The sequence below is a fragment of the Carcharodon carcharias genome, chromosome 14 (genome assembly GCF_017639515.1).
Source record: "Carcharodon carcharias isolate sCarCar2 chromosome 14, sCarCar2.pri, whole genome shotgun sequence".
In the NCBI taxonomy this organism is placed as follows: Eukaryota; Metazoa; Chordata; class Chondrichthyes; order Lamniformes; family Lamnidae; genus Carcharodon; species Carcharodon carcharias.
This window is the reverse complement of record NC_054480.1, coordinates 8049486-8077013: the sequence shown is the minus strand read 5'-3', so window position 1 is coordinate 8077013 and position 27528 is coordinate 8049486. Positions and strand designations below refer to the sequence as shown.

The window sequence follows — 27528 nt, the reverse complement described above, 5'->3', positions numbered from 1 at the left end:
CAGTGCGCGGCGGCCAGGCCGACCAATGGAGTGCGGGGCGGTGGGTGTGCGCAGGCGCAGTGCGCTATGGCGGTAAGATGGCGGCTGTTGGCGGCGGCTCTCTGCAGTCAGAGCCTGTGGGCGGCCGCCAGCAGCTCCCCAGCAGGTAAAGCGGCTGCCGGGCCCCGGGCGAGACGCACAAGCTGCTCAATCTCACCAGGAGCGGAGACCGAGACTGGCAGGGGGGTCCTCAGAGCCGGGTGTTTACACAAACCCGGGATACGGGGGTGGGGGGGGGAACAGGGATACATGGGGGAGGTGGGGGGGGGGTGGGATCAGGGATACAGGTGGGGGGGTGTCAGGGATACATGGGGGAGGTGGGGGGGATCAGGGATACAGGGGGGAGGTGGGGGGGATCAGGGATACAGGTGGGGGGGGTGTCAGGGATACAGGGGGGGAGGTGGGGGGGGATCAGGGATACAGGGGGGGAGGTGGGAGGGGGATCAGGGATACAGGGGGGGAGGTGGGAGGGGGGTCAGGGATACGGGGGGGGGAGGTGGGGGGGGTGGGATCAGGGATACAGGCGGGGGGGTGGGGGTGTCAGGGATACGGGGGGGAGGTGGGGGGGATCAGGGATACAGGCGGGGGGGGTGTCAGGGATACGGGGGGGAGGTGGGGGGGATCAGGGATACAGGCGGGGGGGGGGGGTCAGGGATACGGGGGGGAGGTGGGGGGGATCAGGGATACAGGCGGGGGGGGGGGGTCAGGGATACGGGGGGGAGGTGGGGGGGATCAGGGATACAGGCGGGGGGGGTCAGGGATACGGGGGGGGAGGTGGGGGGGATCAGGGATACAAGCGGGGGGGGGGGGGTCAGGGATACGGGGGGGGAGGTGGGGGGGGTGGGATCAGGGATACGGGGGGGAGGTGGATCAGGGATACAGGGGGGAGGTGGGGGGGGATCAGGAATACAGGGGGGGGAGGTGGGGGGGGTGGGATCAGGGATACAGGGGGGGAGGTGGGGGGGATCAGGGATACAGGTGGGGGGGGATCAGGGATGCAGGTGGGGGGTGTCAGGGATACGGGGGGGGGAGGTGGGGGGGATCAGGGATACAGGCGGGGGGGGGGTCAGGGATACGGGGGGGAGGTGGGGGGATCAGGGATACAGGCGGGGGGGATCAGGGATACGGGGGGAGGTGGGGGGGCATCAGGGATACAGGGGGGAGGTGGGGGGGGATCAGGGATACAGGGGGGGGAGGTGGGGGGGGTGGGATCAGGGATACGGGGGGAGGTGGGGGGGCATCAGGGATACAGGGGGGAGGTGGGGGGGGATCAGGGATACAGGGGGGAGGTGGGGGGGGATCAGGGATACAGGGGGGAGGTGGGGGGGATCAGGGATACAGGGGGGAGGTGGGGGGGAATTGGATACAGTGGGGAGGTGGAGGGGATCAGGGATACAAGGAGGAGGTGGCGGGGGGAATCAAGGATACAGGGGGGAGGTGGGGGCATCAGGGATACAGTGGGGAGGTGGGGGGGTGGGATCAGGGAGGTGGAGGGGGATCAGGGATACAGGTGGGGGGGTGGTCATGGATACGGGGGGGGGGTGGGATCAGGGATACAGAGGGGAGGTGGGGGGGATCAGGGATACAGGGGGGAGGTGGGGGGGTGGGATCAGGGATACAGGTGGGGGGGTGGTCAGGGATACAGGGGGGGGGGTGGGATCAGGGATACAGGGGGGAGGTGGATCAGGGATACAGGGGGGAGGTGGGGGGGATCAGGGATACAGGGGGGAGGTGGGGGGGATCAGGGATACAGGGGGGAGGTGGGGTGGGATCAGGGATACAGGGGGGAGGTGGATCAGGGATACAGGGAGGAGGTGGGGGTGGGATCAGGGATACAGGGGGGAGGTGGGGTGGGATCAGGGATACAGGGGGGAGGTGGATCAGGGATACAGGGAGGAGGTGGGGGGGATCAGGGATACAGGGGGAGGTGGGGGGTGGGATCAGGGATACAGGGGGGAAGTGGCGGGGGGAATCAAGGATACGGGGGGAGGTGGGGGGATCAGGGATACAGGGAGGTGGGGGGGGATCAGGGATACAGGGGGAGGTTGGGGGGATCAGGGATACAGGGGGTAGGTGGGGGATCAGGGATATGGGGGGGTGGGGGGGGGGGTGGGGGGGATCAGGGATACAGGGGGGAGGTGGGGGGGATCAGGGATACAGGGGGGAGGTGGGGGGGATCAGGGATACAGGGGGGAGGAGGTGGGGGATCAGGGATACGGGGGGAGAGGAGGGGCGATACAGGGGGAGGTGGGGCGGAGATCGGGGATACAGGGTGGAGGAGGTGGGGGGATCGGGGATACAGGAAGCGGAGGGGGTACAGGGTAGGGGAAGGGGGAAATACAGCATGCATGAAGGGAAACCAGGAGATACAACACGGGGTTGGGGGAGTGGAATCCGGACTATAGCATGGAGTAGGGGGAAAGTCAGGACTACGGTGTCGGAGAGAGGGGATATCAGGGAGTACAATATTAGGGGGGGGGGCGGTGGAGACCAGGGGGTACAGCATGGAGGAGGGATGAATCCAGGGGCTAGAGCATGGCGGGGGAGGTGCACCAGGGGTAGAACATGGGGGTGGGCGGGTGGGGGGTGGTGGGGGCACCTCCATGTTAAGTAATATTACACATGCTAATAGTTTGGTTGATGAGAGGCAGACTCCTTTATCAGTGAGACTTATTGAGTCAGATTTAACTGATATGAGAATTGCCTGATGGTGGCACTGTTGCACCACTGATCAATGCTGTTGTAAACTGCTTGGTGGAGAATTACAAAAGTGAGTGAGAAACACTGCTATTAATTTGTAGAAATCATTCAAGTTGTTGTCATTTCCATGATTGAGCATTAAGAATGGGAGTAGACCAAGCATCTCCCTGCCGTTCAGATAGAGGATGGCTGATTTGTACCTTCACTCCATTTACCTGTCTTTGCTCCAAATAGATTGACAACCTTACCCAACAAAAGTCTACCGCAGCATTGCAAGCGCTAATTAACCCCTGGTTTCCCCTTTTGAGGGGAGAGAGTTCCAGATTTCCATTCTCCTTTGGAAAAATGTTTTCTGATATCACTCCTGAATAGCCTGGTTCCTATTTTGCTGTCTTCTTGATTTTCCTATTGGGGGAGACGACCTTTTGATTCTACCCTATCAAATCCTTTTAACTTTTTAAGTAAATTAACTTCGAAATTCAATGGAATACAAGGCAATTTTTATGTAACCTGTCATCATAATTTAACCCTCTAGGCTCTGGTAATCTGGTGAAATTACATTGCAGAGATAGCTGCAGAGATGGGGGATGCACTGGAATGATCCCAAACTCCCCAGATTCTGGAACGATCCTAGCAGATTGGAAGTTAGCAAATGTAACACCGCTATTCAAGAAAGATGAGAGAGAAAAAATCAGGGAACAACTACAGGCCAGTTAGCTTGACAATAATCACTAGGAAAATGCTGGAATCTTATTAAGGAAGTCTGAACAATTCACTTAGAAAATCATATTATGATCAGACAAAGACAACATGGTTTTACGAAAGGAAAATCGCACTTGACAAACGTGTTAGAGTTTTTTGAGGATGTAACTAATAGGCTTTATAAAGGGGTTTCGGTAGTGTACCTGGGTTTCCAAATGGCATTTGATGAGGTTCCATGCTAAAGGTTAATAGGCAAAATAAAGGCTCATGGAGTTGGGGTAATATATCAGAATGGGCAGAGGATTAGTTAACAGACAGGAAACAAAGAGTGAGCATAAATGGGGCAATTTCAAGTTGGCAGGCAGTGACTAGTGGAGTGTTGCAAGGATCAGATCTGGGGCCTCAGCTGTTTACAATCTATATTCATGACTTAGACAAAGCAACAAAGAATAATGTAAGTTTGCCGATGATGCAAAGCTAGGTAGAAATGTAAGCTATGAGGAGGACATAGGCTTCAAAGAGACAGATGAGGTTCAGTGAGTTAGCAACAGTATGGCAGTTGGAGTATTAAGTGGGGAAGTGTGAAGCTGTTCACTTTGTTTGTAAGAATAGAAAAGCAGGATTATTTTTAAAAAGCGTGAAACTTGTAAATATTGATATTCAGAGAGACTTGGATGTGCTCATATATGAAACAGAAAGTTAACATGCAGGTGCATCAAGCAATTGGGAAGGCAAATGGCATGTTAGCCTTTATTGCAAGGGCATTGGAGTACAGGAATAAAGAAGTCATGCTACAATTGTACAGAGCTTTGATGAGAGCGCACCTGGAATAGTGTATAAGTTTTGATATCTGTATTTAAGGTAGGATATAGTTGTACTGGAAGTGGCACAGTGAAGTTTCACTAGATTGGTTGCTGGGGTGAGAGGGTGGTCCTATGATGAGATGCTGAGTAAATTGGGCCTATGCTTTCGAATTTAGAAGGGTGAGAAGTGATCTCATTGACACGTACAAGATCCTGAAGGGCCTTGACGGAGGAGACACTGAGATCGTTTCCCCTGACTGCAGAATCTAGAACACAAGGGCAGTCTCAGAATGAGGGGTTGATTCATTTAGGACTGAGATGAGAAAGTTCTTGACTCAAAGGGTTGTGAATCTTTGGAATTCTCTACCCCACAGGGTGAGGATGCCCCATCATAGATTATATTTAAGACTGGGATAGACAGATTTTTGGTGTCTCTGGGAATCAAGGGACATGGGAAGCAGTTGGGAAAGTGGAGTTGAAGCTGAGCATCAGGCATGATTGTATTAATGGTGGGGTAGGCTCGATGGGCCATATGGTCTGTTCCTGCTCCTATCTCTTGTGCACTGGTCATTTTGAGAAAACTACAAATGTAACTTGTTGGACTGGAGAGTTACCTAGTAAAATGAAGGTAACTCGTTGCTCAGAGTTAACTATGTAACTCTGACCTCCTAAATTCTTCCTGCTACACAGCCCAAGGTCACCTGTTAATTTTTGTGTTTTTGAAATTAGGGATGTCAGTCCTTCCTTAGAAATACAACATTTTCCACCGAGTGTTAGTACCACCGGCTTCCAGCTGAGGCACAGAACACGTAACGCAGAGTGAAGCTCCCTCTTCCCTTTCACTGATCCAAATCTCACTGTGAATGTCATTTTGCAACCAGCCTTATGGTGTGACCGATAAGCTTGTTAGATAAGCATCCTTGTCTGATGTTGCTTTTGGAATGTGGAGTTTCCAAAAAAATCTATAAATTTGTTATTTTTTAAATAACATATTTATTAAACTTTTACACAGGTGGTTTGCAAATTTGATGTATTTGACCTACTAGGAAACAGGCCCACTTGCTGTAACACAGCACTGAGGGGACAGAATGGCATTACTGGCACCTCTCTCAATTCAGCCACAATCAAGCTGTTAAATCCACTCAACATTTGTTGATTATGACTCTACTTCTAACAGTGTGACCCTTATATTTTTTTAGATGAAAGTTGGCACAAGTACAAGGACAAGATATCAGCAGCTATAAGATCTTACCAACCCTGCACCCAGCATAACTGCAGCTGTCACCAAAGGTACGGCCTTACCTTTAGAATTTTAAATCTTTTTAAAGTATATTATGGATTTTGAATTGTGACTTAATATTATCACTTTCCTGTAGCTGTGATCGCCAGTGGCTTCAGCTGTCATTCCCTTCACCTGGCCATAAAACCTCTGGTGGCAATATCAGATTGAGGTCACACATGCATGGGGTAGAGATTGGAGCAGCCAAACGCACAACCTTATGGTGCTGTAACTCTCCAACAGGGGCAAGGGTGTCTCTTGACAGACAGATAGCACTTCACCAAATCATTGGTGGAAATGACTTCCTTTGCAACATAGAAGTTAGCACATCCCTTGCTGCTATCTCCACCTTTTTTAGCTAGTACTGGGCAGCGATCAGACATCAGGAGTTCAAATGCCACCAGGGCATGTCATGAAATTGAATTTGTTAAGCCTGGTGATGGGTGGGCTGGCACCAGGAGTTATGTTTGTGGAAGCTGCCGTTGAAAGATTCACTGATGTTCTTATAAAGGAATGGAACCCGCTGTGCTCACTTGTTTTGGCCAATGTGTGACTCTAGTGCACAGCATGGTTGTTTCTTGATGCCCCCCCACTCTGAAGCAGGCTAAGAATTGACTCTGTTGTAAAAACAGATTCTCAAGAAGGTTTCTCACCACCATCGTTTTCTTGGGCAATAAATGCTTACATCCCTAAGAAATAATGTAGAAAAATCAAATCTTCCCCATGCCACCTTAGGTGATGAACAGTAAATCTCCCTACGGCAAATGGGAGTGCTTCGTTCCTGGTGATAGATTTTAAAACTAGTGAAACTTTAAAGGCAATTGTTTTGGAGTTCTTGTACTTGCAAGTCATGAGCACACTCTGGAAAATCGTGGATGGAAAACCACAGTGAGCCTGCGACCCCCCGCCGACACACACACAAAAACTTTAGCTGGCTGTGAGATACTCCCAGAAGCTAACCTGAAGAGAATTTTTAAAAATTTGTTCATGAGAAATGGGACCTCTGGCAAGGCCAGCATTTGTTGTCCATCCCTAATTGCCCTTGAGAGCAGTTGAGAGTCAACCACATTGCTGCTAGCCTGGAGTCACATGTAGGCCAGACCAGGTAAGACTGACAGATTGCTTTCTCTAAAAGTCATTGGTGAATCAGATGGGTTTTTACGACAATCAATGATAGTTTCATGGTTACCGTTACTGAGAAGATCTTGCAATTCCAGATTTTTTAAAAATTAAATGTATGAATTGAATTTAAATTCCATCGGCTGCCATGGTGGAGCCCCTGTCCCCAGGGCATTAGCCTGGGCCTTGAGGTCATGAGCCCAGTGACGTTACCATTACACCACCATCTCCCACTAAATATGACATGTCTGACATATCGTCACATTGTCTCACTATTCTTCAACTGCTTTACAGCCAGTCTAACTTCATCTCTGCAATGAATTGAATGTTTCAGCATTCTTGAATTACTAGTGTTCCTTTGTTTGTATAAATACCCTCACCTGTGTGATGGTTTGTGAATTGTGTGTGTTTCATACCCCTCAAAAGTTGGTGCAGACCCTCATTATTAACTCAGATTCCACAGGGTACGGATACATTAATAGACTTTCTTTCCCCCTGTGAAAATAGTAACGTGGACTGGAAAAATCTAAATGTACGTCTTTGGCCAGTGAGCCTTTTGTAAGGATCTTTTTTCACTTTTTATTCAGTGTCCTAGAAGATGACCTTTCACACTTCAAGCAAGGAATCTCCGATGTCATGATGGCAGAGACTGTCAGTCAAAATGTAGGGACTCACTACCAGATAATAAAGGGCAAGCTGTATCGCCAAGACGACTGCATGTTTCCTGCCAGGTGGGGGAACAGCCAGGCCTGCTGGGATTTGGTGCATTTGTAATATGGGACTGAAATGAACAAAGAGGTAGAGTCTTTTCCTTGAGAGGTTTCTGACCATGAAATTGGCCCAACATCAGTTAACCACAGGAAGCCTGACTCCCAGTATACATGGTGCAGCTTGTTCAAACAGACACCCTAACATGCAGCGAAGAATGAGTAGAACCTTCGGTAGGATATACTAGATGTGAGTCACACAATAGGATAAGGAAAGATTACAGTCAAAAAACCAGAAAACACCTTTGAGCTCATTCCCTGGTCTTTGGTCCCAAGCTGAACTTTTTATACCTGACATCCAGTTTCTTGCCAGTTCTGCCTCCTTACACACCTGGAAAATTGCCCCCAACATTCTATCTCTCCCACTCTACTGCTGTAACACTAATCCATTCATCTCTAAAGTTAATTTCTCAAATGGCTTCCATGTTGCTTCTCCAGCCACTACTGTCCTCAAATATTGGTTAATGCAGAATTCTACGACCCAAGTCCTCCCAACCCAAACTCCTCCATGCAAGTCTCGCCTTTGCCCCAGTGAATTCACTTCAGTACTCTCACCCTGTCCCCTTGTAAATCCCTCCATGGCCAATTTCAGTGATCTCTTCAAACCACAAGTGCTAAGCCCACACTGTGTGATGCTTAGACTCTGGGTTGCTGTTTGATCGCTGCTGCGCTAGTGGAGGTCAATCCTTTGATCATTCTGCCCCAGCCTTCTGGAGCTCTCTAGGTTCCAAAAAACAAGTTTGTCTAACTGCCCCTTTCCCTGCCTTCCCAAACCACCAATAACCTCACCTGCAACGAAGGTTCCAGACCTTAACCAGGAACTAAATTAACTCCTGGGGGTGTGAAGGGATTGTCCTATGAGGAAAGATTAAATACACTGGGCCTTTATTCTCGAATTTAGAAGAATGAGAGATAATGTTATTCAACCATACAAAATTCTTACAGGGCTTGACAGGGTAGATGCAGGAAGGGTGTTTCCCTTGGCTGGGGGTCTAGAACCAGAGGACACAGTCTCTGAATAAGGGGCAGGTCATTTAGGACTGAGATGAGGAATTTCTTCACTCAGAGGGTGGCGGATCTTTGGAATTATCTGTCCCAGCTGGCTGTGGAGACTCATTCATTGAGTATGTTCAAGACTGAGATTTCTACACATTAAAAACATCAAAGGATACAGGAATAGTGCAGGAAAAAAGTGTTGAAATAGAAGATCAGCCATGATCTCATCGAATGGCAGAGCAGGCTTGAAGGGCTGAATGACCTACTCCCACTCCTGCTCCTCTTTCTTATGTTCTTATTTCAGAGTGCCTCTCTTGATCCCTCTTGTCCACCTCTTGGTTGTACGAGCATTCTGAGCTGTCTTTTTACATGAGCACTACATAAATACCTACAGTTTATAGAGCACCCAAACTATTTCAAATCCTGGTGTGGGTAGTTAGCACAATTTAAACTTTTCAACATATGATAAAATGATGCAAGATTTGGGAGCTGCGTTCAAAATCATGAAAGAATAGATATAGAGAAAATTTCCCATTGGAGGAAGGGTCAAAACCGGAGGACACAGTGTTATGGTAATCAGCAAAAGAAGCAATTGTGACCTGAGGAAATCTTTTTTACGTAGCAAGTGATTAGAATCTGGAATACACTGTCTGTGTGTGCTGGAGGCAGATTCAGTCTTGGCTTTCGAAAGGGAATTGGATAGACATCTGAAGAGAAAAGCTTTGCAAGGTACAGGGAAAGGGCAGGAGAGTGGAAATAGCTAAATTACTCTTGCAGAACGTTGGCACAGACTTGAGGGGCCAAATGGCCTCTTGTGCTGTAACCATTCTATGATTCCCTATCAGTTGGGTATTTAAAGTATGAGTTGGACAATGATATCTGTGCATATTGTTCAATAATATACAAAACCAGGTTCATTTTCAAGGAGCTAACTTTTAGGAGATGTTGTTAAGGAAAATAATTTTTTGAAGTAGTTCATGACCAGTCCCCTAAACAGGCATTTCTATTTTTGAATGGTTTCGATCACCCTTTGGATGAAAAAGTTATAATTAATTTTACTAATTTTTGTGTCTCTCGTACTTGAATGTTTTTGGAACTATCTATTTCCTGCTCTTTTCCTACAGCATTTAATATTTTCTCTCTACTTTGGGTGTTATTACAATTTCCTGTTAAATACCGTGATTTCAGACATTTCAGTAGACACTTGGAGTTATGAATTGTATAGCCCAAGAATTCTTAGGCCCAAAAGATTCTCCCAACCTCTTGTTTATATTCCACTGCTAAAACTGCATTTATGGTCCCCTTGTTATCAATTCACTGAACATTGAAAATAATATTGCTCTGTTTATCTACTTCAAATCCTTTTAAAGTTTAGAAATAGATTTAGAAATAGATTACGTGGAAGCCAGATAAGTATGGACCCAAATAATTATTCTATCGACTACAATGGTGGCAACCCCACTGGGACCATTGGACTATCATCCAGTTTGTAAGGATAGAGTAAAGTAGGGCAATGTCAACCTGATAACCCTTGCTAACTAGCTGGGGAATTTGTTGAGGAGAAATTTCAAGTGTTTCTCTCCCTGGTATAATGCAGTCAGTCCCCTAAGAAGATTCAGTAATTTGGAGACGGTTCATTTCAGGGCAAGCTACAGTCAGACTTTGGAGGGAGTGAATTAAATGTTGCAGCTGTTTCTTGTTTTAAACCATAAAGTTCTGTATGAGTGAAATCAGGATAACATTGAGGCCTAAGATAAAAGCAAAATACTGCGGATGCTGCAAATCTGAAACAAACATAGAAAATGCTGGAAAAACTCAGCAGGTCTGACAGCATCTGTGGAGAGAGAAACAGAGTTAATGTTTTGAGTCCATCTGACCTTTCTTCAGAGCTTTGAAGAAGGCTCATACGGACTCAACATTAACACCATTTCTCTCTCCACAGATGCTGTGTCATGAAGCTATAAATGTATATAATATTTTGGAAAATATTTTTCTTTTTAAATAGAGGCTTAGTCAGTGGGTGTGTCTTAATTGGATTAAAGCCAGCTAGTCTGGGTGCTTTGATGTGTACTAGTTTTGATATGTGAGGGAGATAGCGTGCATTTGCATTTTTTGAATAGAGCATTCAAGAGGTGGGATGAAAACTGACGCCTATCTAGCAGCTACCAAACAATATGTTTATATTACTAATAACATTGGTACTATGAAGGGGGTTTTATTGTTAGAAGAGACTGGTGATACAATGAGAACTTACATTCAAGGGGCAGTGGTAGGTATAACAAGACAACAATTTGGGTGCGCAGGGCAGAGGCAATGTGAGATCAAAAGGCAGCTGTAAGCCTCCAACTGGCTCCACAGGAACCAAAGTGAAAAGAAACTCATTTTGAATTCATAAGGTGAAAATGCTATGCCTGGTGTTTGGTTAAGTCTATGGGTTGCTGTTGCCTTAATGGAGATTAGTTTGGGGATTTGTTAAAAGTTATGATAGTGGTAATTTGGAACCATGTGTATGTATATTTTACCTGTGTAAATTAATAAAATGTTTCATTTAGTTTAATGTAAAACCTTGAGAGCTGGTGGTCTGATTCCTGAATTTAGAGTCGCACCTCAAACATAACACTTACAATTATAGGTTATGAAAGTTGTTTAAAGTTTCCCTCTGGGATTTTTAAATAAATCCACTTTACCAACTGCGTTGATCATAACAGGCTGTTAGACCTGCTGAGTTTTTCCAGCATTTTCTGTTTTTGTAACATTGAGGCCGGCCTTGATTGGAGTGTGGTTGCTGTTAAAATAAAGTGTTCAAGATCTAGTAAGAAATTAAAACCAAAAACAATTACTGAAAATTTAACTTGGGTCAAACCAGCTGTCTGCCAGGAACTCTGCTGGATTAGATTTTCAATAATCTTTGTGAAAGTTATTGCCTGGATGTATGAGCATCTTTTAATTAATAATTAATGTGTCTGCTATTGTACAGACAAAGCAATAGCTTCAGACACAAGACCATGTGAATGTGAGAATGAGGAAAGGTCCTTCACTTTGCTTCAACTCGAATTCAGCACTTTTCCTCGTAAAGCATGTGCCTGTCATTTCAATTAGTTTTTTATCAATCAGTTTGTCTCTGTGCATCCAAGATGCACGTCTGATGGGGCTGGCCTGTGACAGCTCCTCAGGTGGGGTCCTGTGCATTTGGGCTGGAATCAGCATCTTGCGCAGAGAGATTTTCATTCAGGGGAATGAAGCGAGTAATGAGCTGAAAGAAACCACAAAGATAAAATTGAAACAAGCCCAAACTAATGAGGGAATGTTGAATGAGAACATGAAGCCAAAGGCACACTGATCTCACCACTCTGTGGCAATATGTTGTGGGATACTATTAATGCAGCACATACAATTTTTTTTCTCTGCTTCTCTTTATGTCTCTCCATTTGTAGCTTAAACACTTGTTAGTTTCTGACAAGTCACTCAGCCAGCAGATCACTTTCTTACTCCTTTTTGTTTTGAGTTTAGGTGCAGTGGGGTAGAGCATTTTATACTGGAAATAATTGACAAACTCCCTGACATGGAATTTGTGCTCAATGTCCGAGACTATCCTCAGGTTCCACACTGGATGAAGCCCGTTAGGCCTGTTTTCTCCTTCAGCAAGGTAAGCATTAAAGGAGCAAAAAACAAAAATACCTGGAAAAACTCAGCAGGTCTGACAGCATCTGCGGAGAGGGACACAGTTGACGTTTCGAGTCCGTATGACTCTTCTTTAGAACTAAGACATATGGAAATGAGATGAGGTATAAGCTGGTAGAGGAGGGGGGGTGGTGGGAGGGTGCACACACACACACGCACGCACACACACACACACTCCCCCTCCCCCCCCCCCCACCACCACCAGCTTATATTTCATCACATTTCTATATGTCTTAATTCTGATGAAGAGTCATCCGGACTCAAAACATTAACTGTCTCCCTCTCTGCAGATGTTGTCAGACCTGCTGAGTTTTCCCAGGTATTTTTGTTTTTGTTATAGATTTCCAGCATCCGCAGTATTTTGCTTTTATCTTAGCATTAAAGGAAGCTTTGAACAATGTCCAACTTTCAAATTGGCCTTTACAGTGCATTTAAAACAATGCAGTAACTTATTTCTCTCTTACAGACATCAGAATACTATGACATCATGTACCCCGCATGGACCTTCTGGGAGGGAGGTCCAGCAGTTTGGCCCATTTACCCCACAGGACTTGGACGCTGGGATCTAATGAGAATGGAGTTAAAAGTGTGAGTCAAATTTGCTGACTAGAATCGGTGTGAAGAGAACTCTCTTATAGAGAGTCTGACTATATGAATAGTGGGAGCATTTGGCTAGCAGCCCTGGCTCTGCCATTCACCAGGTTGTTTTATGCCTATCGGATCCGGTGATTGGGATAGTGCCTGGATGACCCAAGGAAAGCAGGCAGACTGGTCTCACTGAGTCATGTCACTGCTGTGGCTGATAATGAGATCCATGGCTCAACATGTTTGTGTTGGTCTATGATATAATTAGAATCTTCAATAATCACAAAGAAAGTACGCATTGAACGGATAGGAAATGTGGAATTTGATTTATTCCTTAGTCTTGGTGCTTACAAACCACACCACATTTATCCACTACAAAGAGAGAAAGAACTTGCATTTCTGTAATGCCTTTCACAACCTCAGAACATGCCTACATATTATACCACCAATGAAACACTTGTGAAGTGTAGTCACTGGCAGTGTGTCCTGAGGTTATGAAAGGTGCCTTGGAAAGCAAGTCTTTCTTTCTTTCTTGAAGATTTACCTGTGACTGTCTCTCACATGAAATTGAATTGGTGAGGCAGTATCTTTGTCAAGGTAAAGTGTGCATGTGGAGAGAATGGGCACAAAGACAAACTCTTCTTCTTTTCCCTTTCTAAATGCTACAAATAGAACAGCCTGTAGAGTAGTAATGCAATCCTGAGTTTGCAACATGAGGGCTAAGTGTCCACAATGAACACTTATCACAATGAGCACTTAGCACCTATCACTTCAAATTTAACTGGCCCTTTTTTGTTCCCTCCGCTAGATCTGCTGAAAAGTGGCCTTGGGAGAAGAAAGTCTCAAAAGGTTTCTTTAGAGGATCAAGGTAAGGTAATAATTATAACTTACAACGCAGTGCATGGTGGCTGGGAATTATTGTAAAATTAGATTACTAAATCTCCCTGAACCCCTTGCGTGCTTCTTGCCATTCACAGCACAAGGGTTGATCCCACAGTTTTCCTATGTAAAAGCTGCAGTGAAAATAAGTTAGATCAACGCAGGAGAGATTCACAGAATGACTGTTCTGGAAGCACTTGTACGGTAGAGTGCAGTGTTGTGAGATTTGGGCTGAGGATTGCTGTTAGGGAAGCACCTAAATGTGCCTCCAAACCCGTAGCAAATGTGGTTGACTCTTAACTGCCTGCTGAAGTGGCCCACCTAGCCACTCAGTTGTATTCAGAATAGTGGCTGACCACCATCTTGTCTAGGGCAATTATGGATGGTCAATACATGCTGACCGTGACAGTGATACTGGCGAATCACGACACAACTACAAGAACAAAGACTTGGTAGAAGCAAAACTATATTTATTCAAGCATGCAGGGGAGTCGGCTGTTCAGGACACCACACGTGGTTCTTAGTCAGTCTTACTACCCTGAACAGAGAATCCAGCGTCCTTTATACTCCTAACAGGAAATTCATACCATATAAGGTTCGTACATCAAGAAATCACAGTTATTTCATGGTTAGCACGATCAAAGGGACAACACAGTAATACAATTACAGGCTAATGGTACATTTCACAATAAGACAGGAGACAGTTTAACTACTGTCTGGGGCACTGACCTCTACCTCGCAGAGGCTGAGCGTCAACTCGCAGACACTTCCTCCTACCTCCCCCGGACCATGACTCCACCACTGAACATCAAGCCATTGTTTCCAGGACTGTCACTGACCTCACCTCCTCTGGAGATCTTCCTTCCACAGCTTCCAACCTGATAGTCTCCCAACCTCGGACCGCCCGCTTCTACCTCCTACCCAAAATCCACAAACAGGACTGTCCTGGCAGACCGATTGTGTCAGCCTGTTCCTGCCCCACGGAACTCATTTCTTGCTATCTTGACTCCATTCTCTCTCCTCTTGTCCAATCCCTTCCCACCTACCTCTGTGATTCCTCTGACACCCTACATCATATCAACAATTTCCAGTTCCCTGGCCCCAACCGCCTCCTCTTCACCATGGCCGTCCAATCCCTCTACACCTCCATCTCCCACCGAGATGGTCTGATGGCTCTCCATTTCTTCCTCAAACAGAGGCCTGAACAATTCCCATCCACCACTACTCTGCAGAACAAAATGACTACATTTACCTCAATCAAATGATAAGATATGCGTTATATTTTGCTTACTCATTAGGCAATAATCCTTCCAGTGCCCAGTTAACCCAATCCTGCTGCACTTCCAACATTTCTTCTCTGAACTGCAAGAACTATTAAAAGCAACAAAGTGATCCAGCGCAGAGAGAGTAAGAGGTACAAGAAGGGAGAGCAAACTAAAAACTTGCAAGTATTGTCAGAGCAGTAGAAGTTTTTACAAATATATTGAAAGAGGATGGTAAGGGAGAAGGTAAACAGAAGGAATAGGTGAGACAATAAACATAGAATTAGAGAACAAAAACCCATTCCCCCACCAGGATGGTCTGAGGGCTCTCCGCTTCTTCCTCAAACATAGGCCCGAACAATCCCCATCCACCACTACTCTCCTCCGTCTGGCTGAACTTGTTCTCTCACTGAACAATTTCTCCTTAAACTCCTCTCACTTCCTCCAAATAAAAGGTGTGGCTATGGGTACCCGCATGGGCCCCAGCTATGTCTGTCTCCTTATGGGGTATGTGGAACATTCCTTGTTCCAGTCCTACTCCGGCCTCCTTCCACAACTCTTTCTCTGGTACATCGATTACTTTGGTGCTGCTTCATGCTCTCGTCTGAACCTGGAAAAATGTATTAATTTTGCTTCCATTTTCCACCCCTCCATCATTTTCACATGGTCCATCTCTGACACTTCCCTTCCCTTCCTTGACCTCTCAGTCTTAAATTCTGGTGATAGACTGTCCACCAATATCCATTACAAGCCTACCGACTCCCACATCTACTTCGACTACAGCTCCTCACACCCCGCTTCCTGTAAGGACTCCATCCCATTCTCTCAGTTCCTTTGCCTCCGTTGCATCTGTTCTGATGATGCCATTTTCAAAAACAGTTCCTCTGACATGTCTTCCTTCTTCCTTAACCGAGGTTTTCCACCCACGGTCGATGACAGGGCCCTCAACCGTGTCCAGCCCATCTCCCACGCATCCGCCCTCACGCCTTCTCCTCCCTCCCTGAAACATGATAGGGTCCCCCTTGTCCTCACTTATCACACCACCAGCCTCCGCATTCAAAGGATCATCCTCCGCCATTTCCGCCAACTCCAGCATGATGCCACCACCAAACACGTCTTCCCTTCACCCCCCCCGGGGGCATTCCACAGGGATTGTTCCCTCCGGGACACCCTGGTCCACTCCTCCATCAACCCCTACACCTCAACCCCCTCCCACGGCACCTTCCCATGCAACTGCAGAAGGTGTAACACCTGCCCCTTTACTTCCCCTCTCCTCATCGACCAAGGGCCCAAACACTCCTTTCAAGTGAAGCAGCATTTCACTTGCCCTTCCCTCAATTTAGTCTACTGCACTCGCTGCTCCCAATGCGGTTTCCTCTACATTGGAGAGACCAAACGCAGACTAGGTGACCGCTTTGCAGAACACCTTCGGTCTGTCCGCAAGCATTACCCAGACCTCCCTGTCGCTTGCCATTTCAACACTCCACCCTGCTCTCTTGCCCACATGTCTGTCCTTGGCCTGCTGCATTGTTCCAGTGAAGCTCAACACAAACTGGAGGAACAGCATCTCATCTTCCGACTAGGCACTTTACAGCCTTCCGGACTGAATATTGAGTTCAACTACTTCAGACCATGAACTCTCTCCTCCATCCTCACCCCCTTTCCCCCACTTTGTTCGCAATAATGTATGTAGATTTTTCTTTTCCCATCTATTTCCATTATTTTTAAATGTATTTCCATCCATTGTTTTATCTCTACCTTTTAGCCTTTTTCAACTCCTTCACCCCACCCCACCCCCACTAGGGCTATCTGTACCTTGCTTGTCCTGCTTTCTACCCTTAATTAGCACATTCCTTAGATAATACCACCACCTTCAACACCTCTTTGTCCTTTTGTCTGTGACATCTTTTGGTTATCTCCACCTATCACTGGCCCTTTATCCAGCTCTACTTGTCCCACCCCCCCTTAAACCAGCTTATATTTCACCTCTCTTCTATTTTTACTTAGTTCTGTTGAAGGGTCAATCGGACTCGCAACGTTAACTGTGTTCCCCTCCGCAGATGCTGCCAGACCTGCTGAGTTTTTCCAGGTATTTTTGTTTTTGTTTTGACAGTTTAACTACAACTATGTTAGATAAAGATTACATAAATTACCATATCAGCAGATTTAATCAGGGCACCTCTGTTTCGTTTGGCACTATTGTTTCATTTAGCACATAACAGGATGCAGTTGTAACCACAAACTTTTCAAAGATACTCTGCATAATTAGTTTTACACTGCTTGATTAGTTTACACCATTCCTTACTGCAATATAATCACTTTTAGACCATTTAACCCATTAGACAATTTAGCTGACTAAAGCTTCATTCCACATTCCATCTTATGAATGAATAAAACAACTTACAGCTTCCTATCATTCTCACACACATGCTCACACATAATGTAATGAATAATCTCTCACCCTCTGTCTCTCATTCACTCTCTCTGATGTGTGCATGTATGTTCAGCTGTACTGATGGAATTAAATTACCTTGTTTCACTTTCAGGACGAGCTCTGAACGAGATCCTCTTATTCTGCTTTCTCGGGAAGAACCTTCGTTGGTAGATGCAGAATACACTAAAAATCAAGCCTGGAAGTCCGAGAAGGTAAAATCCTGGAGTTAGTTGGCTGAATTGAACTCCCATGTGAAATGTGATTGGGCAGTCTCAACCCAGTTGATGGTGTATGGAGTCGCTGTATGAGAATGCTTCTAATTAGAATAAACTGGCTTTACATGAGGAACCTTACTTAATGTGCATCTTTCTCATTCCCGATTTCCTTCACCAAGCCATTGGCGGCCTTGCCATCAGCCGTCTAGACCGTACGCTTGCCATCAGCCGTCTAGACCGTACGCTTGCCATCAGCCATCTAGACCGTACGCTTGGAAACCCTCATCTTAAACTCTCAGCCTCTCCATCTTTTTCTCCTCCTCCTTAAAACCAACCTCTTTAACCAAGCTTTTGTTTACCTGCCCTTATGTTTCATCCTTTGGCTATATGTCAAAATTGTTTTGTCTGATTACAGACCTGTGGGTTATATTACAACATTAGAGGTGCTGTGGAAATGCAATATTGTTTTTGCAATGAGGCCACAAGGGCAGATAGTGTGGAATAGCAAATACGTTATTGGCTATTTTACTAGACTAGTAATCCAGAGGGCAGGACTGATTATCTAGAGACGTGAGTTCAAATCCCACTGTTGCAACTGAAGAATTTAAATTCAGTTAATTCAATAAATATGGAATTAAAAAGCTAGTATCAGTAATGATGACCACATAACTATCAGATTATTGTAAAAACTCATTTGTTCACTAATGCCCTTTACAGAAGGAAACCTGCCACCTATACCCACAGAAAAGTGGTTGCCTCTTAACTGCTGCCTGAAATGACCTAGCAGGTTATTCACTTTAGGAGTGGACAATAAATGCAGGCTTGCCAGTGACACCCACATTCTGTGAGTTAATTGAAATAAAAGTTCAGCAGGGGCCATGTAGAACTTCTGAAGTATAGTCATTGTTGTACTATAGGGGGTTGGCGGGTGGGGTGGGTGTCAGAGGTCCGGGGGTTGGTGGGGTCAGAGGTGGGAGGGCCGGAGGTGTTGAAGAGTCCCATGGGGGTAGGTCTGGGTGTTTCCAATAGTTACCCAGAAATTAGAAGAGGTTTTAATTCTTCTAACTTTTTCTGAGTAGCTATTGGTGTAATGCTGGTGGAACCATCCGAAGTTTGTGATTTAAGTGCATTTTCAGATGGATCCCAGCGCAATTGTCCGGAGGATAGTAGCAATTCTGGGCAATTGTCGTGCAAACCCTTACCTGGAAACCTCTGAGAGGGATTCCTCAGCACATCTTTGGGGTAGCCCCCAAATCAGACACTGGGGAGCTAGGAAGTTATGGCCCAATATTTTTAAAAGGCATGAGTTTTTCAAATGTCGATGTTCAGAGAGCCTTGGATGTACTTGTACAAAGAACACAGAAAGTTAGTATGTAGGTACAGCAAGCAAACCTGGAGCACTGTGTGCTGTTCTGGTCTCCCTATCTAAGGAGGGAAATATTTGCCTTGGAGGTAGCACAGCAAAGCTTCACTATATTGCTCCCTGGATAAGAGGGTTGTTCTAAGATGAAAAGCTGAGTAAAGGGGACCTATTCACTTTGGAGTTTAAAATAATGAGAGGTGATCTCCTGGAAACCTACAAGATTCTGAAGTGGCTTGACAGGGTAAACACTGAGAGGTTGTTTCCCCTGCTTTGGGAACCTAGAACATGGACAGTCATACCTAACACAAAGGAAGGTGGTTGTGGTTGTTGGAGATCAATCATCTCAGCTCCAGGACATCACTGCAGGAGTTCCTCAGGGTAGTGTCCTAGGCCCAACCACCTTCAGCTGTTTCATCAATGACCTTCCTTTCATCATAAGGTCGGATGTTCATTGATGATTGCATAATGTTTCGCACCATTTGCGACTCCTCAGGTACTGAAGCAGTCCATGCCGAAATGCAGCAAGACCCAGACAATATCCAGGCTTGGGCTGGCAAGTAGCAAGTAACAAGTGCCAGGCAATGATTATCTCCAACAAGCGAGAATCTAACCATCGCCCTTTGACATTCAATGGCATTGCCATTGTTGAATCCCCCACTCTCAACACCCGGGGGTTCCTATTAAGCCAGAAACTGAACAGGACCGGCCATATAAATGCTGTGGCTACAGAAGCAGGTCAGAGGCTAGGAATTCTGCGGTGAGTAACTCACCTCCTAACTCCTCAAAGTCTGTCCACCATCTACTAGGCACAAGTCAAGAGTGTGATGGAATACTCCCCACTTGCCTGGGTGAGTGCAGCTCCCACAACACTCAAGAAGCTTGACACCATTCAGGACAAAGCAGCTGCTTGATTGGCACCACATCCACAAACATTCACTCCCTCTACCACCGACGCACAGTAGCAACAGTGTGTGTACCATCTACAAGATGCACTGCAGGAATTCACCAAGGCTCCTTAGGCAGCACCTTTTAAATCCATGACCGCTACCATCTAGAAGGACAAGGGCAGCAGATAGATGGGAACTTCCACCACCTGGAAGTTCCCCTCCAAGCCACTCACCATTCTGACTTGGAAATATATCACCGTTCCTTCACTATCGCTGGGTCAAAATCCTGGAACTCCCTCCCTAACAGCACTGTGGATGTACCTACACCACGGGGACTGCAGCGGTTCAAAGAGGTAGCTCAATACCACCTTCTCGAGAGCAGTTAGGGATGGGCAATAAATGCTGGCCCAGCCAGCGACACCCACATCCTGTAAATAAATTTTTAAAAAGCCACATGTTCAGGGGTCTAGCATTTAGGACTGAGAAATATCTTCACTGAATCTTTGTAATTCTCTACTACAGAGGGTTGTGGATGATCTGTCATTGAGTTCATTCAAGACTGAGATCAATTTTTGATCTTTCAGAATCAAGGGAGATGGGGAGTGAGCAGGATAGTGGAGTTGAGGTTGATGATCAGCTATAAACGTATTGAATGGTGGAGTCGGCTCGAAAGGCTGTATTGTCTACTTCTGCACCTATTTCTTACGTTCTTGTGTTAATTCCAGTGCCTGTTGCATGTCCCCCATTTTCATCTCCCCACCACTGGCAGCCCTGCCTTCATCCGCTTAAATCCCAAGCTCTGGAATCCCCTCCCTAAACCTCTCCGCTTCTCTCTTCCTTGAAGGTGCTCATAAAACCTACCTCTTTGACCAAGCATTTGGTAATTTGTCCTAATACCTTGTTATGTGGCTCAGTCTCAAACTGCGATGTTTCACTATGTTAAAGGTACTATCTAAATACACGTTGATATATTAATTTGATTTATTTGCAGGATACGCTAGGAAAACCTCCTGCTAAAGAAATTTCATTGGTGGACCATTGCAAATACAAGTACGTTATTGAAAACCTTCTCACTAGTGCATCCTATGCCTTCCTGCTCCCACACCCTCTCCCTTAGCATTGGGCTAATAATAGAATCAAGGAGTACACAGCCAGCCAGCCAGCCAGCCCACATCTGAAGAAGAAAGGACAGGTTAACATTTGACATGAGTCACTTCATCAAACCCCAATGAGTGTGAATCATTAGCCTATCATCTTTCTTTCAGGTGGTACAGGCTGTGTTGTGTATTTCTGGAAATTCTTGTCTTTAATTCAGCAGCCTACTTGCTGTGAAATTGAGCTCAGATTGTAGGTGGGGGAAGGAAAGAGACATTTAAAGATAAACCCCTAAAGGGAAAGAGTTCTACTCGTGTAATTAACACTGCTCAAGGAGTGTGTCAGGATCACGGCGTGTTATGGTCAAGATTGGTTGTGATTGGCATGATGCTCTCTGCTATAAATTCCATTGCAGGGGTTTGTTTTATGCTTCATTCTGTGTGTGAAACCTGTTCATCCATCAACCCCTGTTCACGTTGGCCTACGTTTGTTTTTGAAGCCTAAATGTCTCAATTTTAAAATTTTCATCCTTGTGTTCAAATCCCTGTATGATACCCGTCCTTATGCATGATTTGACTATCGACTACAGTGTTTTAACGTGCGTAAGGTGTGGAATTCTGTCCATAAGCATTAACATTTTTCCTTTAAGATGCTTGTAAAGCCTGCCTCTTTAAACAAGCTTCACCTCTCCTAATAGCTCCTTCACTGGTTTGACGTTAAAAATTTTTCTGATTAAGATCGTTTCATGTTTCCCCATGTTAAAGGCCTGAAATTCTTATTGAATTTATTGGTGACTGTAGATATTCTGGCTCAGACAGGTGAATTACAAGAGCAATGGAATACACTCAAAGCACTGGGTCAGTTATCAAATTTTATTAGGTTCATCCGTTACTCAGCTACTTCTATCCTACTGTGACAATTAAGTATCCCCAAAATACATTCAGTTACCCACTAGCGATCAACTTCACATTGATTGTAGTCTCCTGTATGACTGACCGAGCCACTTGTCCCTTCCGGTTGCAAAATTGAAGTTTCTTTTAAGAGTGCTTCTTATACCTTTATTTCAAGGAGGAACAAGATATCAGACTGTCAGAAGCTTATGGTCCAGTTGGTATTTGCCTTAGGCCAAAATGTCCAATTGCATCACCCTCAGCCTTCTCTTTTCAAGAGACGAGAGTCCAGTCTGTTCAACCCTTTTCTGATAGCTATCTCAGTTCCGATATCATCCTTGTGAATCTTGTTTGCACCTTTTCCAACATCTTTATATTCTTTTTGTAATATGGAGAGCAGAACTGAGCACAGCAGTCAGTTATGGTCTAACCAAGGTTCTCTACTAGTTTAACATAATACACTGCTTTTCAATTCCATCCGTCTGGAAAGGAACCTTGGTGTTTTGTTTGCTTTTCTTATGACCTTAATAAACTGTGTTGCTACTTTAATGGATCTGTGTACCTGTACTCCTAGATCCCTTTGCTGCTCTATCCTCATTTAGACTTATTATCCAAGCTGCCTGCAGCTCCTATTCTTCCTAAAAAGGTGGCGCCTCACACTAATCTATGTTGAAATTAATTTGCTATATATTGTCTTCTGAATAGAATAAGCCTGTATTCTCTGGCATTTAGAAGAATGAGAGGTGGTTTCGTTCTTAGAGGGCTTGACAGGATAGGTGCAAAGAGGTTGTGTTCCCTTGGTTGGTGAATGTAAAACTAAGGGTCCTAGTTTCAGGATAAGGGCTCAGTCATTTAGGACTGCGATGAAGAGAAATTTCTTCACTCAGGGGTTTGTGAATCTTTGGAATTCTCTACCCAAGAGAGTTGCGGGTGCTCAGTTGTTGAGTGCATTCAAGACTGAGACCGATGGATTTTTAGATTCTAAGGAAGTGAAAGGATTTGGGGATATGGTGGGAAGGTGGAGTTGAGGCAAAAGATCAGCCTTGATCGTATTAACTAGCGTAGCAGGCTCAAGGGACCATGTGGCCTACTCCTGCTCCTATTTCCTACGCTTTCTCAAAGAGGCTGGCTGGGATTCTTGTACCTGGGAGCTTGCCAGATTTTACTTGTGATCACGGCCAGATACATCCCTGGGAAAGGAACCCTTCTCTTCTGCTGGTCGAGATCTTCCGACAGCTGGCAGCCTTCCTTAGGCACTGAGCTCCAGCCAACTTACTGGCCTGGGTCAGTCGTGGGGAGGGGGTGCAGGGGTGATGCTGCTGCTTCTACAGAACGCTTAGTTCTGGATTTCAAATCTCACCCCCACATCCCTCCAGTCCAGCATCTCGGAAATGGCCTTTGCTAATGAGGGAGACCTGAGAGAGCAGGCTGAGAAGATCATAGAGAAACCAGCCTGTGACCTTCAATCAATCTACGTGCACATATTAAATTTACTGCTTTCAGTTAATGGGAATAACAAGCAGTCTATTCCTTCCCCCAGGTATTTATTTAATTTCCGGGGTGTTGCAGCGAGTTTCCGATTTAAGCACCTCTTTCTGTGTGGCTCGCTGGTTTTCCATGTTGGGAATGAATGGCTGGAATTCTTTTACCCACAGCTGAAACCGTGGGTACATTACATCCCTGTCAATCAGGACCTCTCCAATGTACGGTAAGACTCTCCGTTGGACAACAACTTCAGTGGCAGATCATTGGCCCGTCTCCTGCAGACTACACTGTTGTTAATTGGCTAGGAGTCATGATGGATTTTTAAAGAGGGCAATTAAATAACACTGACTCCCCTCTTCTGTGGAAGGAAAAGGAATGTATCAGCAGAGTAATTCCTCTTTCCCTCTAATCTGTCCCCTTGGGTGTTTTAATAGGGCAGTTTTAGCAAAATCTATAAAACAATTCTATCATGTGCACAGCGGGAGTAATCATGCAGTAATCGTGCAGCTACAGTGTGTACAGTGGGAGTAATCATGCAGCTACAGTGTGTACAGGGAGAGTAATCGTGCAGCTACAGTGTGTACAGGGGGAGTAATGCAGATACAGTGTGTACAGGGGAAGTAATGCAGCTACAGGGTGTACAGGGGGATTAATCGTGCAGCTACTGTGTACAGGGGGAGTAATCGTGCAGCTACAGTGTGTACAGGGGGAGTAATCGTGCAGCTACAGTGTGTACAGGGGGAGTAATCGTGCAGCTACAGTGTGTACAGGGGGAGTAATCGTGCAGCTACAGTGTGTACAGGGGGAGTAATGCAGCTACAGTGTGTACAGGGAGAGTAATCGTCCAGCTACAGTGTGTACAGGGGGAGTAATCGTGCAGCTACAGTGTGTACAGGGGGAGTAATGCAGCTACAGTGTGTACAGGGAGAGTAATCGTGCAGCTACAGTGTGTACAGGGGGAGTAATCGTGCAGCTACAGTGTGTACAGGGGGAGTAATCGTGCAGCTACAGTGTGTACAGGGGGAGTAATCGTGCAGCTACAGTGTGTACAGGGGGAGTAATGCAGCTACAGTGTGTACAGGGAGAATAATCGTGCAGCTACAGTGTGTACAGGGGGAGTAATCGTGCAGCTACAGTGTGTACAGGGGAAGTAATGCAGCTACAATGTGTACAGGGAGAGTAATCGTGCAGCTACAGTGTGTACAGGGAGAGTAATCGTGCAGCTACAGGGTGTACGGGGGAGTAATCGTGCAGCTACAGTGTGTACAGGGAGAGTAATCGTGCAGCTACAGTGTGTACAGGGAGAGTAATCGTGCAGCTACAGGGTGTACAGGGGGAGTAATCGTGCAGCTACAATGTGGACAGAGGCAGTAATTATGCAGGTACAGTGTATACAGGGAGAGTAATCGTGCAGCTACAGTGTATACAGGGAGAGTAATCGTGCAGCTACAATGTGGACAGAGGCAGTAATCATGCAGGTACAGTGTATACAGGGACCAGTAATCGTGCAGCCACAGTATGGACAGAGGCAGTAATCATGCAGGTACAGGACCGCTAAGATTTGTTTGACTGAGCAGAGAGAAACATTTCAATGTCATCAATTGCTGGTCCTTTTTATTGAATGGTGCATCCTCCACCTTTGGCTCAGTGATCAGAAAAGTTCCCTTCTGTTCCTAATCTGTACACATGAGCTTATCTTACTTGTTTCTCTGTTGCTTTAGGGAATTGTTACAATTTGTTAAGGATAATGACCGACTTGCCAGAGAGATCGCAGAGAGGTGAGTATAAATCCTGTCGCTGCAGTTTGAATAATACCAAAAGAAAATCACTAATGGAACCCAGCACTCATTCTAACCCCATACTCCCTCAAACCTTTTGCCTGTTACTATAGTTTTACTCAATGTTCTTTATGACTGGGTTATATATTTTTCCACATTTGTTCCTTGTTAAGTTCAGGCCATGAGAGCTCACTGCAGTGTTGTTGTCCAGTGGCGTTCCTTGTCACCCTCACTTCCCCACCCTCAGTCTCAGGAGAATAACCTCAATAGCACTGTGACGTTCTGTTCTGTATCACACTGCTCACCTGAATGAGATTGTTATTCAGGATACATGGACACTTCATATTAAAGAAAAATGTTTGCATTTATATAGTGCCTTTCACAATCTTGGGATGTCCCAAAGTGCTCTACAGCTAATGAGGTACCTTTGAAGTGTGGGGTCACCATTGAAATGTTCGAAATGTAGCAGCCAATTTTTGCGTAGCAAGCTCCCACAAGCAGCATTGTGATGATGACCATATAATCTTAGTGATGTTGATTATTGGATAAATATTGATAAGGAAACTGGAAGCCCCCTGATCTTTGAAACAGTGCCGTAGGATTTTAGGGCAAACGTCTCATCTGAAACATCTCTGACAGTACAGCATTCCCTCAGCACTACACTGAACTTTGTGCTCAAGTCTCTGCACTGGGAGTCGAACCCACGACCTTCTGGCCTCCAGGGGAAAGTGTTACCCACTGAGCCATGGCTGGCAAGATGTACTCCAGTCTATCACATTTGTATAGTTTCCAATATTTAACCTGTTATTAGTGCTGAGATACTGGATCTAATTGTTTCCCCGTTCAGGTTTCTAGTCTTTTTAAAGATGGGTACTCCAGTCACTCAGTTCCCGATGGTTATATTTACCTTCACAGGGGCCGCCAGTTTATCCTGGATCACCTGAAGATGGACGATATTTCCTGCTACTGGAAGCAGCTGCTGGTGAGATATTCCAAGCTACTGCTGTATAAACCGAAGAAACAGAAGAAATACAACCAGATCTTTTCCATGCACAGGCGAAGTGAACTGTAACTCCCAGGGCCTGCTGGACATGGAGACATTCAGAAACTACAGGGTCCCTTTGAAAGACATGTATTACACATTCCTTGTGAAAATTCCAACAGAGTCGACCCAGTTTGCTGAAATGGATAACATTCTCATTCCCATTTGATTAGAATTTGTAACTGGGGGCAATCTGAGTCCATCCTATCTTGCACAGGGTTCCACCCATTTAAGGCTTCACCCCTCCATCTGATTTAAATTCCAGGGACATGGTATTATCCAGAAGGCTATCAGAAAGAAGGAACAAAAAGTCTTGCACAAAACATGTATGATCTCTTTAGTCATGAACTCAACATCCTGCATTTAATCCAGTGAAGCAGAGTCCATTTGAGATTTTCCAATGCAGTGTAAATGGATGCAAGCTCACGAGAATCTTCTACAGATCTTCATTATTCGTCCTCGTCTTTGAAGCGACATTCCCGATACTGGCGGGAGCTGGAGCTATTGTGTTCCTCGCACCATTCCACCACCCCCCTGACTTTAGCCTATTCCTGGCCGTATGTTTATCCAGCTGCTAAATTGACTGTTTCGTTCTGGAGTCTGTTCCACACACTGGCTAGAGGAAAGCTCGATCACTGCCTGGTGCCTCTGCATCCCTCTCCCTCTCTATCTGTCTGTCGTTCCATGTTCTAGGTTTGCCAGTTACAGAAAGGTCGGCAGCAGAAATCCTGACCTCCCTGATCCATTCCCTGAAATATGGCATGCTGTTTGTTTCAGTGCCATGTTGAAGTGAAACAAGCTGCCACTTTGTAGAGTTTTGTTAGTTGGCCAGGTAATACAGCCGATTATGCTTTGTCTTCAGGGTATGAGACTCAGTAATGGTTTTAATAAAAAATGTATAATTTTTGCTCTCCAGTCCTGATGTGACAAAGCTGTTTGAGATTTATCAAGCAGTGGGCAACGCAAAGCATGTCGGGCAGAAAGAACATTGAACGGCAACAGCAGCAGCACCTAATTCAATAAACCGATCACTGCAACTGTGAATAACTAAATGATGGGTTTGATCAGTTTAATAAAAAGGTTTTTTTAATAATTTGTGTTTTTTTTTAATGTTCCTTAATTTTATATCCATATCAGTAATCAGTCCCCAAATTTCAGGGTAAATGTCAAGGTGAATGTGCGTTAACTAATACAATCTACTCTTTGCCAGCCTCCAACATTCTAATTGCTATAAAGTTGAGGTAATCCAAAACTCTGCTGCCCATGTCCTTACTTGTACCAAATCCTGTTCCCCTATTACCCCATGTGTTCATTGACCTGCATCATTTTTTAAAATTTATTCAAGGGATGTGGGCTTCGCTGGCTGTGCCAGCATTTATTGCCCATATCTAGTTGCCCTTGAGAAGTTGGTGGTGAGCAGCCTTCTTGAACTGCTGCAGTCCCTGTGGTGTAGGTACACCCACAGTGCTGTTAAGAAGGGTCTTCCAGGATTTTGACCCAGCGACAGTGAAGGAGCGTCGATATATT

General features: G+C 45.6%; 1 protein-coding gene across 4 annotated transcripts; it reads left to right on the top strand.

Annotated features, from left to right (window-relative positions):
- poglut1 (protein O-glucosyltransferase 1) lies at nt 1–27091 on the top strand. 4 transcript variants are annotated; one of them, XM_041205317.1, is made up of 11 exons: nt 1–145; nt 5444–5534; nt 7230–7373; nt 11916–12051; nt 12553–12674; nt 13480–13539; nt 17359–17458; nt 20703–20761; nt 23237–23404; nt 24903–24959; nt 26918–27091. In XM_041205317.1, the coding sequence occupies exons 1-11, from the start codon at nt 67–69 to the stop codon at nt 26991–26993; spliced, it is 1092 nt and encodes a 363-aa protein (XP_041061251.1). In that variant the 5' UTR covers nt 1–66; the 3' UTR covers nt 26994–27091. The 4 variants fall into 4 exon arrangements, with proteins under 4 accessions (XP_041061251.1, XP_041061250.1, XP_041061252.1 ...); XM_041205316.1 differs by having other exon boundaries at nt 25875–27091; XM_041205319.1 differs by lacking the exon at nt 1–145 and adding an exon at nt 2684–2809 and having other exon boundaries at nt 25875–27091.
- The last annotated feature ends 437 nt before the right edge of the window (nt 27092–27528 follow it).

What these genes read in the sequence shown, in the direction of transcription:
- poglut1 (XM_041205316.1), top strand. Translation starts at nt 67, where the DNA reads ATGGCGGTAAGATGGCGGCTGTTGGCGGCGGCTCTCTGCAGTCAGAGC. An exon ending in AACTGCAGCTGTCACCAAAG is followed by an intron (nt 5,535 to 7,229) that starts GTACGGCCTTAC and finishes CTTTTTATTCAG; the next exon opens with TGTCCTAGAAGATGACCTTT. An exon ending in GCCAGAGAGATCGCAGAGAG is followed by an intron (nt 24,960 to 25,874) that starts GTGAGTATAAAT and finishes TTACCTTCACAG; the next exon opens with GGGCCGCCAGTTTATCCTGG.